Below are 15564 nucleotides of genomic sequence, written 5' to 3'. Positions count from 1 at the left end.
CTTTCTTTCTTTCTTTCTTTCTTTCTTTCTTTCTTTCTTTCTTTCTTCTTCTTGATTTCCTAGTTGACCCATTCATTGTTTAGTAGGATGTTGTTTAACCCCCATGTATTTGTGGTCTTTCCAAATATTTTTCTTGTGGTTGACTTCTGGTTTCATAGTGTTGTGGTCAGAAAAGATGCATGGTATTATTTCAATCTTTTTGTATTTGTTGAGGCCTGATTTATGACCTAGTATGTGATCTATTCTGGAGAATTTTCCATGTACATTTGAATGTGTATTCTGCTGTTTTAGTTGTTTTAGTTCTGAATATCTGTTAAATTCATTTGGTCCAGTGAATCATTCAAAGTCACAGTTTCCTTATGTTCTTCTGTTTAGATGATCTGTCCATCAATATAAGTGGGGTGTTAAAGTCTCCTACAATTATTGTATTACAATGGGTTAATTTAGTTCCTTTATGTTTGTTTTTAACTGTTTTTTTTAAAGTTTTTTTTTTAACGTTTATTTATTTTTGAGACAGAGAGAGACAGAGCATGAACGGGGGAGGGGCAGAGAGAGAGGGAGACACAGAATCAGAAGCAGGCTCCAGGCTCTGAGCCATCAGCCCAGAGCCCAACGCGGGGCTCGAACTCATGGACCGCGAGATTGTGATCTGAGCTGAAGTCGGACGCTTAACCGACTGAGCCACCCAGGCGCCCCCTGTTTTTAACTGTTTTATATGTTTGGGCACTTCTATGTTGGGTGCACAAATATTTATGATTATTATATCTTCTTGTTGGATTGTGTCCTTTATTATTATATAGTGTCCTTTTTTGCTTCTTTTTACAGTCTTTGTTTTAAGGTCTATTTTACCCAATATAAGTATTGCTACTCTGGCTTTCTTTTGATATCTATTTTCATGATAAATATTTCTTTAGTTCCTCACTTTCAATATGCATGTGTCTTTAGGTCTGAAATGAGTTCTTGCAGGCAGCATATAGATGAGTCTTGTTTTTTAAGCTGATTCTGTCACTCTATAATACCGAGGATTCTGTTTGCTTTGCTCTAGTTGTGCTTCTGGGCCTGTGCTTGACTCTCATAGTGGGAATAAAGGGATAGCCATAACCTTGGTGGTAACAAGGCTAACACTGAATTGCTAATTGCAGGTTGGTGTGAGATCAGCAGAAGACAGCATGACTGAGCTAAACTGGCAGCAAACTCACCAGTGATCGTGTAAATAGCAGTTATAGCCAAGAGGATGAAGATTGCCAGGTAAAGGTCCAATCCCAAGGCCAGCTTGATGAATATGGCTCCAGAAAATATGTCTGACTAAAAAGGGAATAGGATGGGAAAGAAACATGCACCACATCATTTAGCTCTTTAGTGATGATTTCCCACTAATATTTGCTGTATCTATACATGACATCTCTGCAATACAATTATGAACTCCTTGGAAGCCAGATCTAATCCTCAGGGGATTAATTATTGGACTGATCATAGATAGGAACAATGGGTGAGTGAACAGAAAGTAAGAAATGTCTATGCTATAGCTTGCATAGACTACTCTTTCATGATTGTCAGCAGAGAAACAATGATTAAAAGTAGAGTAGTATGAGACAGTAAAGCAATGGTTTCTGTTAAGGAGGAAGATACTTGAGCACACTTAGGATAGTAGAAAATAACAGGAAAATATGATAGAGGGGGTAATTATGAAGCAAATGCCAGAAACATTGAGAAGAGATGGGATCAAGAATAGGCATAGGGTCAAGTGTTAGCCTTTTACAAAAAGGAAGACTCTTCATCCTCAGACTGGTGTAAAAAGAAGGAAAGAATGAGGCAAATGTAGATTTTTTAAGTGGGGGATGAGTGGTTCATGCTTAAATTTTCTAGATAAAAAGGGAGATGAGATGTTTTGATAAGAGGCAGAGGACTAGTAGTTAAAAAAGGTTGTGGATCATTTAGGACAGTTATTGAGAGCACCAGAGAAAAATCATAAAGAAATACAATAAAAGGATTATTGGTTGAGGTTTAGAGGCCAGGAAGGGGTCCTACAGAGAGACCTTAATATATAAGACCATGTGCACCCTGCACTACCTTGATCCCTGTGTCCCAAAGTGTGCTTTCCAGCCTCCTGGATCTTCAACACAAACTTGTGCTCGCCCCACTTGGATCTGCCCCTTCAACTCTGATCCTCCCAGATTCCATATCAAAACCTCCAAACCAAACCAAAACCCTAGAAACATCACATAAGCATGTTAGTTAGAAACACAGGAGTAAAATCCCTGGGTGCATACACAGAGTAAGTGGGAAGCTGGATTAAACCAGGTTTGGAGTTTTTCTAGGGGAGTTCAATGAAAGGAAAGACATGCAAAGAAATTGAGGCTATGTGCCAAAGAGTGATTATAAAGATGGAATAGAAGAAAAAGGAAAGCATGAGTGAGGTGAGGGAAAGGATAAGATATCAGGATTCAGAATTAGAAGACTTAGAGGTAGGTTTCTTTGCAGAACATGAATTTGGAAGTGGTGTCACAGTATATGGTTAACTTTCCCCCCTAATATTTGAAATAAAACCTAATGTTTTATCATCCCAGTAGGTATTTGTATGGGTGAAAAGCCTATTCTTGAACCTAACGCTGAGTTACAAACCCAAAGTACTTTCTGCAACTTTATCACTGGGTTTACAAGGAGTTCAACCACTATGCAAATTGAGGCAAGATTTAACTTTTTATAAATTGGATATTTGCAAAGAAATTATTTACCATTTTAGAATAGATATCACCTACTGAGATGTCACTCATTGCATTTCAATTGCTATAAAACACACCTGCATTTGTCTGCATTTATAGCTGTCATGTTCATACAGATTTACATAGTGGGGAGTTATTCAACTACAGCATTAGGGCTTGTATATTCATGCTGAATCATTTACATATGAGAACACATATTATCATATTATGAGTTTCTTGACTTTCTTCTCTCTTATATAGTACAATGAAAGCATTAAATTAATATTTATAAAATGATATATAAACATATTACCAATGATTTTTTTATGGTGGCAAGATAAATAACATAAAACTTGCCATTTTTGCATGTACAATTCAATGGAATTAATTACCTTTACAATGATCATAAAATATTTCTCATGAAAGGAAGGCATTTAATGCTACAGGATTTTCTTTTGCTGTTAATATTATTAAGACAATTGTCATATCTGAATAAAGTCTGTAGGTTATGTATGTTTGTATCAAGATTAAGTTCCTGATCTTAAAATTTGCAGTGTGGTTTTCTAAAAGAATATCAGTGTGTGTAAGGCATTCAGACTGAAATATTTAGGGATCAAGATGCACCAGGTCTGCTATGATTCTCAGTATAGGTATTAGTGGAGGTTGAGAACCAGTGAATAAGATGATCTCTTTCAAACCTGATGCAGGGGAGACTGAAAGTTACCCTGTTTTAACTCCTCATAATGAGCTGTTTAATGAATAACTAGGACAGACTCTGCTATCAAAGTGTAATAATACACAAAAGGTCATATCTAAGATTAATCACTATTAATATCACTTGAAACATAGCCTCGTAGGTAAGAATGGACTGCTGCCACCGTGTCTTTCCAGCTAAGTTACACACATGTTCTTTGCCTTTCCTGCTCCTCCATCCAGCTCCTCAAGAATCCATCCCTTCCCTGCCACTAGGAACCTTCCACTTCAGGAGACTGCATTCCTCAGGGTCCCATTTTGCTCCAGCACCTTGTTCACATTCTTTAGGATCACAAAGCTGTACATGTCAGAGCCAGAGGAAAAACGGGAGATCACTGAATCCCACCCACTTGTGGAATATATAGGCTTCTCTGCTTTGCGTGGCCTCTCCTAAGTTTCTTATCTTGAGGACTTGTTTAAGCCCCCCCCCCCCCATGCCTCCATTTCCACCCAGCAGGGACCACTCCATTTCCTGGGTGTCCCTAGAATGTCTCCTATGCTTGTCCACACAGTCTATTCCAGTTCACATCTTAATATATTTTCATAACCGTCATAAAGTGCTAATGATTTCATGTGTATAATTCTTATATTCTTTTTTTTTAAAGTAGGCTTCACACCCAGTGCAGAGCCCAATATGGTCTGAACTTACAACCCTGAGATCAATACATGAGCTGAGATAAAAAGTCAGACACTTAACTGATTGAGCCATCCAGGCGTCCCTATAATTCTTATATTCTTAACCATATAGTGAACTCCTAGTGCATAAGAATCTTTATTACCCCTAGTACAGATACTCAATAATATACAGTGAGTGCTGGAAAATGCTCACGTTGTATTAAGAATCTCATGCCATCTAATCAGAGCAACTGGTTTATTTACAAGAATGACTCAACAGAAAAACAAAAATGCACTTCAGCTTCTTCTTTCATGAACTGCCTAGACTATAAACTTGGAGAAAATTATTTCATTAGTCACCAATACATGAGGATCAAATGTTACTCTTTGTTTTCTACATGTATTGCTGGCTCTTCAAATTTCTTTCTTTTCTCCTCAATGATTATCTCCAAGGAATTTAACTTTCCAACAACTTTAGAAATCTTCTGACATTTATTTGTGACATCTGTGCTATAGGGACAGTCTTAGATAAAATAGAGTAAATTTAAGAAGTCATTATAATAATACAAAGCACTTTCCTTCTGGTTCATGTGCCAGGTAATCAATGAGCTGAAAATATAAATATAAATCTTTCCAACAAAGAGAATAAAGAGGTTATTGTATATAGAAAGGCAGGGGACTAGAGAATCCTCCTCCTTTCTACTACTTAATAACTGTGTTCCTTGAATGAAACATTTTGTTCCTCCTGTACATTGTTTTTTCATATCCTTAATGAAAAGGTGGTTTATACTCTGGAGTCTCTCATGACTTGTAACTGAATTTAGGGTTTCTAAAACTCCTTAGTAGAAAGGCCCTAGCTAGTTTAAGATATCCATATGGCTAGACCTATCAGGGCTATCGATAGTCTATACACTCATTTCTCTGATTCTAGTATTCTAGTCTCACCAAGGTAATTGCAAGAAGCAAGAATGCCAGGCGCACTGAACTCACTGAGATTCTCAGAGCCACACAGATGAAGAGGGAGAGGACAGAGAGGTAGATCTGGAGTCGCTTCCCACCAAACCTCTTCCTCAGATATTCTGGCATAGTCATCACCTGCAGAGACAGATATCGACAGGGATTCACCTTCAGAGCCCAGCGCATTCAGATTATTCAACACTTACTAAGTACTTATGTGCATCTGCACTTCTGTAACTGTACCTGGTACCTTAGGAATACAGAGGTGAGTAAAACACAGTCCCTTGGGAGAGCAGAAAGCCTGGAATAAACACAGGCATTGGAATCAGACAATCTTAGGATCCATTCCCAGGTCTGACATTTACTACAAGTGAGACCTTTGGAAATTGACAATTTCTCCAAACCTCCTTTTTCTCATCTATAAAGTAGGGATTTAATATGAAGGTATATGTAAAATACCCACAACAACACCAAATGCATGGTAGATGTTCAACAAATAATTTTTATTATTTTCATCAATAATTTTGCAGGCCAGTAAAAACAATATTACTTAAAAATAAGGAACCACAATTAATGGTTACATAATAAATTGATAATAAAACAAATTGCAAATATATATTTGGCATATATGTATATATTTAATTTAAGTTTTAGTTAGTTAACATATGGTGCAATATTGGTTTCAGGAGTAGAATTCAGTGATTCATCACTTATGTACAACACCCAATGCTCATCACAGTTACCCTCTTTACTACCCATTACCCATCTAGCCCATCTCCCATCCACCTCTATTTGGGTATATATGTGTGTGTGTGTGTGTGTGTGTGTGTGTGTGTGTGTGTGTATATATATATATATATATATATATATATATTTAATTTACATCCAAGTTAGCATATAGTGCAACAATGATTTCTGGAGTAGATTCCTTAATGTCCCTTACCCATTTAGCCCATCCCCCCTCCCACAATCCCTCCAGTAAACCCTCTGTTTGCTTTCCACATTTAAGAGTCTCTTATGTTTTGTCCCCCTCACTGATTTTATATTATTTTTGCTTCCCTTCCCTTGTGTTCACCTGTTCTGTGTCTTAAAGTCCTCATATGAGTGAAGCTGTATGATATTTATCTTTCTCTGACTGACTAATTTTGCTTAGCATTATACCCTCTAGTTCCATCCGCGTAGTTGCAAATGGCAAGATTTTATTCTTTTTGATTGCCAAGTAATACTTCACTATATATATACCACATCTTCTTTATCCATTCATCCATCGATGGACTTTTGGGCTCTTTCCTTACTTTGGCTATTGTTGATAGTGCTGCTATAAACATTGGGGTGCATGTGCCCCTTCAAAACAGCATACCTGTATCCCTTGGATAAATACCTAGTAGTGCAATTGCTGGGTTGTAGGGTAGTTCTATTTTTAATTTTTTGAGGAATCTCCACACTGTTTTCCAGAGTGGCTGCACAGGTTTGCACTTATTTGGGTATATATTTATGTGATTATGTTTATTGAAAAGAAGAGAGTTAAATTAAATCTCTAATTGGAAAAAAGTCTGAGGTTATTACTGAAATATGAGATCAACTATGTGATGTGTATTATAAAAGGTGCAACTTGCTAGTTTTTTATAGCAGATTAAGCTTATGATTTAATTTCCTCCAATTTAAAAGGACATTAAATAAATATTTATATAATATCAAAAACAAAAAGGATAACTCTTGGTGGCTCAGAAATCTCAAACATGGTAAACCACTTCCAAAAACACATGCATGAGTTCTGTGGCATTGATCCTTTTACCAAGGAGAGCATCATTCTACAGAAATTGTTCAAACCTGGTACTAGAAGGGACCCAGGAGGAGCAAAAGGAGAATATATGGTGACCTGCAAAGGTATGAGCCAGAAGGCTTGCCCCTGAACACCCTAATCCCAGGAATTATTCCAGGATATAGCACTCCATGGTCTGAGTACCAGCAGTAGAAGAATAAATGTGGGAGGTCTGCTTGGAAAGGCAGAACAGTGGTTGGTGATACCTGGGTTGAAGGGGAGCTCACAGAGCTATGGTATATCCCACTCCTAATTAAAAAAAGAAACTATAAATCTCAGAATGGCAAAAATTAGAATGAAGAAAAATAACATGTGTTGGTGAGGATGTGGGAAAATGGGAACCCTCACAATAGTCATAGGAAAGAGGACAGCTGACTGCAGCCACTTTGAAGAGCAATCTGGTAGCATTTAGTGGATTTATGTAAATGTAAGCCCAGAAATCCTGGGACAAGTGATATTACCCAGGTTTCATGATTGAGCAGAAAGAATGAGTGAATAAATGAATGCCTGACAGATGAGAACTGAGAACACCTGCAGGTACTCACCCCTGCCTTGATGTATATGGGGACAAAGAACCATCCTAGAACCAGCAACAGCAGCAAAGCCTACAAAATCCCAGAAAACAGTGTGAAGTTCGAAGGGCTTGGCTTGTGGAACTTATCACTTCATGACCTCTGAATCAGAAAACAAAGTAAGTTTGCATGGATTCTGTCCCACTCAACCAATTATGAGCCCAAGACAGCTACAGATTCTTTCCCTCTGTTTCTGTAATTTAGATACAGAAGATAAGAGATCTGAGACCAGCTGGACCCAGGAATTTCATACTGTTTTTGCCAATAGGAATAATTCTTTTTAAAAATAGTTTTTATTTTATTTTTAATTTATTATTATTTGTTTTGAGAGAGAGAGAGAGAGAGAGAGAGAGAGCATGGGTGGGGGAGAGAGGCAGAGGGAGAGATAGAGAGAGAGAGAGAGAAAGAGAGAGAGAGAGAGAGAGAGAGAGAGAGAGAGAGAGAGAGAGAATCCTAAGCAGGCTCCATGCTTAACTCAGAGCCCTATGTGAAGCTTGATCCCACGGCCCTAGGATCATGACCTGAGCTGAAACCAGAGTCAGATGCTCAACTGACTGAGCCACTCAGGTGCCCCCAACAGGAATAATTCTTGAATGGGAGAAGTTATATATAGAGTGACAAAGCAATAAGAAAGCAGTTTGATGAAAGAAGAATATTCCTACTGTCTCCCAAGTCATGCCACATATAATAATGGTAATAGTATAATCTTGCATTAATGTTAATATATACAAAGTCTTCACATATATCACTTGTGTTGTCCTCATAACAACCAGATGAGGCAGATAAGGTAAGTAGTTATTCCTGTTTTATGGAGGGGGAACCTGAGCCTCACAGAGATTAAGGAAGCCCAAGGTCACAGGCTAAAAGAGCTAGACCCTTGGCAACCTGATAATCACACCCACTGGGGCCATAGGGCATGTTGTCCAGTTTATGGCACTATCAAAACAAAACATGGGCCATAGGGCATGTCTGGAGACTGGGTCCATTCTGGAGTCCCTGATACTACTAAAGCAAAGCTAAGGGGAAAATCTTCAACAAGGGATGGGTACAGGTATTTTTGGATGACTCAAGGTCATTTCCTGAGTCTATTCAGGCATGGTCTGTTTATACTTTCACTGTGATCTGACTTGTTTCCACATAAACATCTTCCTCTGACCGAAATGCATAATGTGTATTTGCAAACACCAGAAGGGATACAAGAACAGAAAAAGCTCAGGCACCTCAAGAAATATTAATGCATGTACTCAGACAAGGGCTAGATGATGACATGATATGAATGATATGAGAGGAATTGATCCCTGCCCTTAAAGGACTTAGTGTCTAATTAAGGGGACACAGCTTCTACTGGTGAAATGGCAGTAGAACAATTAAGAACTCAAACACAAAGTCTTTTAGATTCTATCTACTATCTTTAAATCATTTACTCCTTACTCAGCTCTCATGTCCTTAGCCAAGTCCCACTTGGTCAATTTCTATTCATCTATCCGAATGGATGAGTGCCATCTCCCTTAACATGTGCCAAGTCTCATCCTTCATCTAGGATAGATTCCCTCCTGTGTGAGCTCTCCCAACACTCAATGTGTGCTTCTCTCCTTGTACTTCCTACACCATAGTGAATGTGTATCTGTCTCTCCCACTGGGATATAAGCTTCTCAAAAGAAGGGATCATTGCTTTTACATGTTTTTATTCTGTGCATCTAATTCAGAGCCGGACACGTAGTGTAATAGCTCAGGAAGGAAAGAAACAAGTGAGAACTAAAAATGATCAAGGAGGTCAAGTGAAAGTGGGGATTCAATCATATAGAAATGATATTCCTGGTGGGAATACTGCTTGAGCAAAATCTCAGAAGTAGAGAATGAGACTGGATTGTCCCAGGCAGGCAGAATGGGGCCACATTCAGAGAAGACTCTGCGTTTCAAACTAGGGATTGGTTAGAAGGAAAACTAGAAATCAAATAAAGATATACCCTATACAGACTCCCAGAAGAACATACCTGGACAGAGTTTGGATTTAAAGGAAAAAGCCTATTATGTCACTTACATTCCATTCAAATGTTGCAGTGGCGATTCCTGAAGCTGCTCCCGTCCCAGCCAGCCCCACAAAGTGGCCACTGCCGATATTACTGGCGAAGAGAGAGGCGCCCATCTGCAATCCAAGGGAACAGACTAGGATCAGAGTTAAAAGACCCAAATCAGATTTCTTTAAAGCAGGTAAATGTTGAGATTTTCCATCGTACCTCTTTAAGGCAGGAATCCTGTGGGCTAAATCCAGCCAGTTACCAGTTTTTGTGTGGTTGGTAAGCTAAAAAAAATTTTTTTTTATATTTTTGAATGGTTAAAAATATATAAGGAAGACTAATATTTTGTGATGTGTGAAATTATATGAAATTCAAGTTTCAGTGTTCATGAATAGTTTCATTGGAACACAGTTATACTTGTTGGTTTTACATATTCACTATGGCTGCTTCTGTGCTACAACAGCAGAGTTGTGTGGTTGCAATGGACTGTATGGCTCATAAACTAAAATACTTACAGTCTGGCACTTTACAGAGAAGCTTGCTGACCCCTGCCTTAGGGGAACTTTAATTTATCTACCTGGGTGTTCTGGGTTGAGCCTGTCCTTGGCTAGGAACTGCTAGAGCTCCTGTTGGCCCCTTCAGTCATCCTCAAGGACTGCAAAGTTGGGTAGGAAGAAGTTCCTATGAATAATTCTGGCCTTAAGGACTCTTTTCTCATCCACCTCCTTCTATATCACATTGTCAACTGTTCTTAAGTCTCAAAGATCAAGAGAAATTTCTTGAGTAGGCAGGGATGAGCTCTAGTCCTCACAAAGCACAATTGGAGTGTAGGGTTACTGCAATGCCCACTCTTCCATTCCCATCTTTTCAGCCCTCTGTAAAGTCATCTTTTCTATTCAGACATTTGGAGCTAGGGGTTGGAATTGAACTCATTTTCAGCTATAGGATTGGTTGAGTCTTGAATGTTTCACAGAAACAGTCCTTAGAAGGCAATGCTTGATTGGACATTCCAATTAAAATCCATTTCAAGCTTGGAGGTGGTCTGCTTCAACCACTCTTGCCAGGTCATTTCCCAGTCTCTGCTTCCATTCATACTATTTAGTCAGCAGATTCATGAAGGAAGAATGTACTGAGCATCCACTGTATACCCAACTGACTGCTGACACAGTATCGATTCAGAGAAGAAGATGCACTCTGTGGTGCAATGGGACTCTTGCCAAGGAGGCCAGACATAAAAACCCAGAAAGGAAGAGATCAACTGGGCAAGAGTCAAAGAGATACCACCATACACAACATCACAGAGAACACACACGTCCACTATCATAACTGCATGGATTATAAGGACTAGACAGGCTGGAATGCAGGGTGAGACTTCTCAGATGAAGCAGGGCTTGAGTTGGGTGTTGAAGGAGGAGAGCAGAGAGGGGGATGTTCATCCAAACAAGAGGGGTGGCACTAGTTCGGGTTTGGGAGCAAAGAAGGAATGTGCTGTGGGGATGGTAAGGAGCTTAAGGCAGAAGATTCTTGATGAGGACCGGGGAAAAAGAATATGACACAGAGATTAAGTGAGTCTTCTCAAATGCCACACTATACTTGCTCTCATAATAGGTGATGTACTATCATTTACTGGAATGGCAGAATAGAACTCTGGGGTCAGGGATTTAGGAAGAGACACCAGCAAGTAGGCAACCAATGCACTTCAGAAACTATCAGCATTCCCAGTGTCTTCTTTATTTACTCTTAAACACACACATAGGAAATTTATCTCTGGGAAACTCTGGCGCACTCACCGGCCACCAGGTCATATCTCGACCAGCCAAGAAGAAGCCTCCAACAGTGCCCCGGTTGGTCTTCAGCATTGCCTAAGCAGAAAGGAAGACATGTGAGGGTCAAACACCGCAAATTCACCCAGGATGTTACAGATGCTCTGGTCAGAATGTTCATAGTGGTCACTTTTTCAACACTCTTAAAGAGAAACATTTTCTTAGAAACTGTGATATAGCATCAATTTTAAAAGGACTTGAAAATCATAGTTTCATCGAAATGGAGGGACTTTAAGAAATCATATTCCTCAACATCTGTCCTAATTGCTCTGTTTATTTTCATTTATAAAAACAATGCAAGGTATCAGTAAATCTGTGCTTGGAAGTAATTTTGCAGCCTTACACTCATTACTAAATAGAAAGAATGAGTGTAAATGAATTAGGCATCCAGCTGAATCATTTAGAAAGTGAGCAAAATTCTACTCCTGAAATCAATGTTACACTAGATGTTAACTAACTAGAGTTTAAATAAAAATTTGAAAAAAGAAAGTGAGCAAAAAACAAAGGAAAATAAAAGATGTGAGATAATGAAAATAACATCCTTATTCATTATGCCAGGTACTGGACACACCAAACAGAATATGTCTGAAGTTCTCACTGCTGGCTCTGTTCAAATGATGGTGTTGGTAGGAGAATAAATTAACTGAGTAAATATTATTTACGTCACACATGAGACAATGGTTCTGAGAAAAGGATAATGAAATCTGACAGCTGTTAGTGTTTTCTCAGCATTGTCACATTGTTATACCACACCCTTCCCTCCCTCAGACATTTTAACCCCAAACTTGGTGCCCACCCAGAACACCCCATTGGACTCCTACATACCCACAGACCGACAGCCATCACCACCATGAAATAGATGACAATGACAGAGATGTCAGCAGCATTTTGGATGCGCTCTGACATCTCAGGAGGACCCAGGGTCCCAGTCATGGTACTGGGGCTTAACGTGCTGGCCATGGCCATGGTACTTTCCCATCCCAGGGATGGCCCTTTCTTTATATAAGCTCTGGGTTAATAATCAGCCTTGAGCAGGTGGGGCACACTATCAGAACAAACTCCTGGGCATGGGAGACCTTTAAACCTCTTCTTTGAAACTCTGAGACCCTGGTCTTCCAGCAGTCAATATTGACCTAAGTCTTATGGAAAGTGGGAATGAGCAGTGAAAGATAAGAAATGGGATAAGAATTGCAGGTCAAGAGTGGGGAGTTCACTGAAAGGAAAGATGGGTTTTTAAGATTTGACCAGGTTGAGTGGGGATTAAGGAGAGATGAAAGGGACAAGGAAAGAAGAAGGACAGAGTGAAAGGTCAAGAAAAGAGCCAAGAAGGATGGGGTGAGAGTCTTTCATGGAACAGACGATTCCTGACCAAAGAATTATATCCCTTGAAAATGAAGTTAATTGTGCATTTCATGGGTTTCAAAGCCTATATTTCTTTGAACAGGTAATCTAAATGGGCTTTATATGACACATTAGGATCATGGTGGCCCATGTAGGAAAGGGAAGTGGCTCTACAAGCAGGGCTGTTGTGGGACGGGGCTGGTTTTGACAATGAGTGAATCAACCTAAAAGCATGTGATAGTGACTTGTATTTCTAATGAATTCCTTCTCAAGGTTGAATAATATTCCATTGGATGTATATACCATATTTTGTTTATCTGGGGACCCAGGACCCTACTGACTGCCTAAAGTTAAAAGTAAATTATTTTATTTTTTTCCCTCCATATTTTTTGGTAAAATAATGTGGTAAGATATGGATAATATAAAATTTGCCATTGTTGCCATTTTTTTAAAAGCAAGCTCCATGCCCAATGTGGGGCTTGAACTCACAACACCGAGATCAAGAGTTGCATGCTCCACTGACTGAGCCATCCATGGGTCCCCATTGTTGTCATATTTTAAGTGTATAAGTCAGTGGTGTTAAGTACATTCTCAATGTTGTGCAACCATCACCACTATCATTTTCAGAACTTGTAATCATCCCTAACAGAAGTTCAGCACCTAATAAATAAAACTCATTCCTCCCTATTCCCAGCCTCTGGTAACCTCTGTTCTACCTTCTGTAGATTAGCCTGTTCTAGGTACCTCAAATAAGTGGAATCTTATAATATTTGCCTTTATGTGTTGGATTTATTTTGCTTAGCATTATGTCTTCAAGATTCATCCATGCTGTAGCATGTATCAGCACTGGATTCCTTTGCAAAGCTGAATAATATCCCATTGCATGGATATATCACATTTTGTTTACCTATTTATCTGTTAAGGAAAATTTGTGTTATTTGTACCTTTTAGATATTGTGAATACTACTGCTATGAACTTGGTGTACAAGTATCTGTTTGAGTGCCTACATCCATTTTTTGAGTACACACCTAGAATTAGAACCACTGGTTTTTTTTTTAATTTTTTAACGTTTATTTATTTTTGAGACAGAGAGACAGAGTATGAACGGGGGAGGGTCAGAGAGAGGGAGACACAGAATCCGAAACAGGCGCCAGGCTCCGAGCTGTCAGCACAGAGCCGACACGGGGCTCGAACTCACGGAGCGCGAGATAGTGACCTGAGCCGAAGTCGGCTGCCCAACCGACTGAGCCACACAGGCGCCCCTAGAATCACCGGGTTTTATGATAATTCTATATTTAACATTTTAAGGAACCACCATGCTTTTTTTTACACATCATTTAACTTTCCCAGCAGCAATGAACAAGATCTCCAATTTCTCCATAAACTCACCAACATGTGTTATTTTCAGTTTTTAAAATTATAGCCATCCTTGTAGGTGTGTAGTGGTATCTCATTGTGGTTTTGATTTCTACTTTTAGTGCGACAATAATGATGTTGAACTTCTTTTCATGTGCTTATTGGCTATTTGTATATATTTTTGAAGAAATGTTTATTCAAGTCTTCTGCTTTTAGAATTGGACAATTTTAGAATTGGATTGTTTGTTTTTGTTTTTGTTGTTGAAAATGTAGGAGTTCTTTAGATATTCTGGATGTTAATCTCTCATCAGAGAGTTTGAAAGCAGTTTTTTTTCCCATTCCATGGATTGTATTTTATTTCCTATGATAGTGTCTTTTGCACAAAATTTTTAATTATAGTGAAGTTCAGTTTTTCTTATTTTTTCTTTTTTTGCTTGTGCTATTAGTGTCATATTCAAGAAATCATCACCAAATCCAATGACAAAGATTTTACCCTATGTATTATAGTTCTAGTTCTTAGATCTAGAATATGATCTAATTTTTGAACATGATGTAAGGCAAAGGTCCAATTTCATGTGCATATCCAGTTTTTGAGCATTATTTATTGAAGACTTTTTTTTCCCCTGTTGAGTGATCTTTTTACCCTTATAAAAAATAATTTAGTGCCACAAACAAAGTTTTTTTTTTTCTTTTTTCCCCTGGGATCTTTTTCTTTTCTATTGTTCTGTATGTTTGTTCTTTTTTTTTTTTTTAATTTTTTTTTCAACGTTTATTTATTTTTGGGACAGAGAGAGACAGAGCATGAACGGGGGAGGGACAGAGAGAGAGGGAGACACAGAATCGGAAACAGGCTCCAGGCTCTGAGCCATCAGCCCAGAGCCTGACGCGGGGCTCGAACTCCCGGACCGCGAGATCGTGACCTGGCTGAAGTCGGACGCTTAACCGACTCTGCCACCCAGGCGCCCCTGTATGTTTGTTCTTAAGCCAGTACCACATTGTTTTGATTACTGTAGGTGGGTTTGTAGTACGTTTTGAAATCACAAAGTGTGAAACCTCCAAGGCCTCCCTTTTAAAGTTTATTTATTTATTTTGAGAGAGGCAGGGAGAGAAGGAGAGACAGAATCCCAAGCAGGCTTTGCACCACCAGCGTGGAGCTCCATGTGGGGCTCAAATCCACGAACCAAACCATGAAATCATGACCTGAGCTGAAATCAAGAGTCAGAGCCTTAACAGACCGAGCTACCCAGGTTCCCCAGTTCTCTATTTTTAAGAATCTTTCATGGTTTGTTTCCTCTTTCTTTTAGGGGCATCTGGGTGGCTCAGTCAGTTAAGCATCTGACTTCAGCCCAGGTCATGATCTCACAGTTTGTGAGTTCGAGTCCCACATCAGGCTCTGTGCTGACAGCTTGGAGCTTGGAGCCTGGAGCCTGCTTCTGACTCTGTGTCTCCCTCTCTCTCTCTCTGTCCCCCCCCAGCTCATGCTCATACTCTGTCTCTGTCAAAAATAAATAAACTAAAAAAATTAAATTCTAGTAAACATACAGTGTAGTATTGGTTTCAGGAGTAGAACATAGTGATTCATCACTTACATATAACACCAAGTG

The 15564-nt window shown here is 39.1% G+C and overlaps 1 protein-coding gene across 1 annotated transcript in view; it reads right to left on the bottom strand.

The window, feature by feature from the left end:
- Window positions 1-12222, bottom strand: part of LOC121022584 (solute carrier family 5 member 4) — a 39396-nt gene extending 27174 nt beyond the window's left edge. The window contains exons 1-6 of the mRNA XM_040463810.1: window positions 12088-12222; window positions 11230-11301; window positions 9463-9567; window positions 7395-7454; window positions 5061-5165; window positions 1200-1305 (exon numbers count right to left, since the gene is read on the bottom strand). Of these exons, the coding sequence (XP_040319744.1) occupies window positions 1200-1305; window positions 5061-5165; window positions 7395-7454; window positions 9463-9567; window positions 11230-11301; window positions 12088-12222 (583 nt within the window). The remainder of the gene's footprint in view (window positions 1-1199; window positions 1306-5060; window positions 5166-7394; window positions 7455-9462; window positions 9568-11229; window positions 11302-12087) is intronic.
- Between the last annotated feature and the right edge of the window lie 3342 nt (window positions 12223-15564).

This window comes from Herpailurus yagouaroundi, unplaced genomic scaffold (assembly GCF_014898765.1).
Source record: "Herpailurus yagouaroundi ecotype Mexico unplaced genomic scaffold, PumYag 428, whole genome shotgun sequence".
Taxonomy (NCBI): domain Eukaryota; kingdom Metazoa; phylum Chordata; class Mammalia; order Carnivora; family Felidae; genus Herpailurus; species Herpailurus yagouaroundi.
The sequence above is the reverse complement of the archived record's forward strand: the minus strand, read 5'-3'. Positions and strand labels throughout refer to the sequence as shown.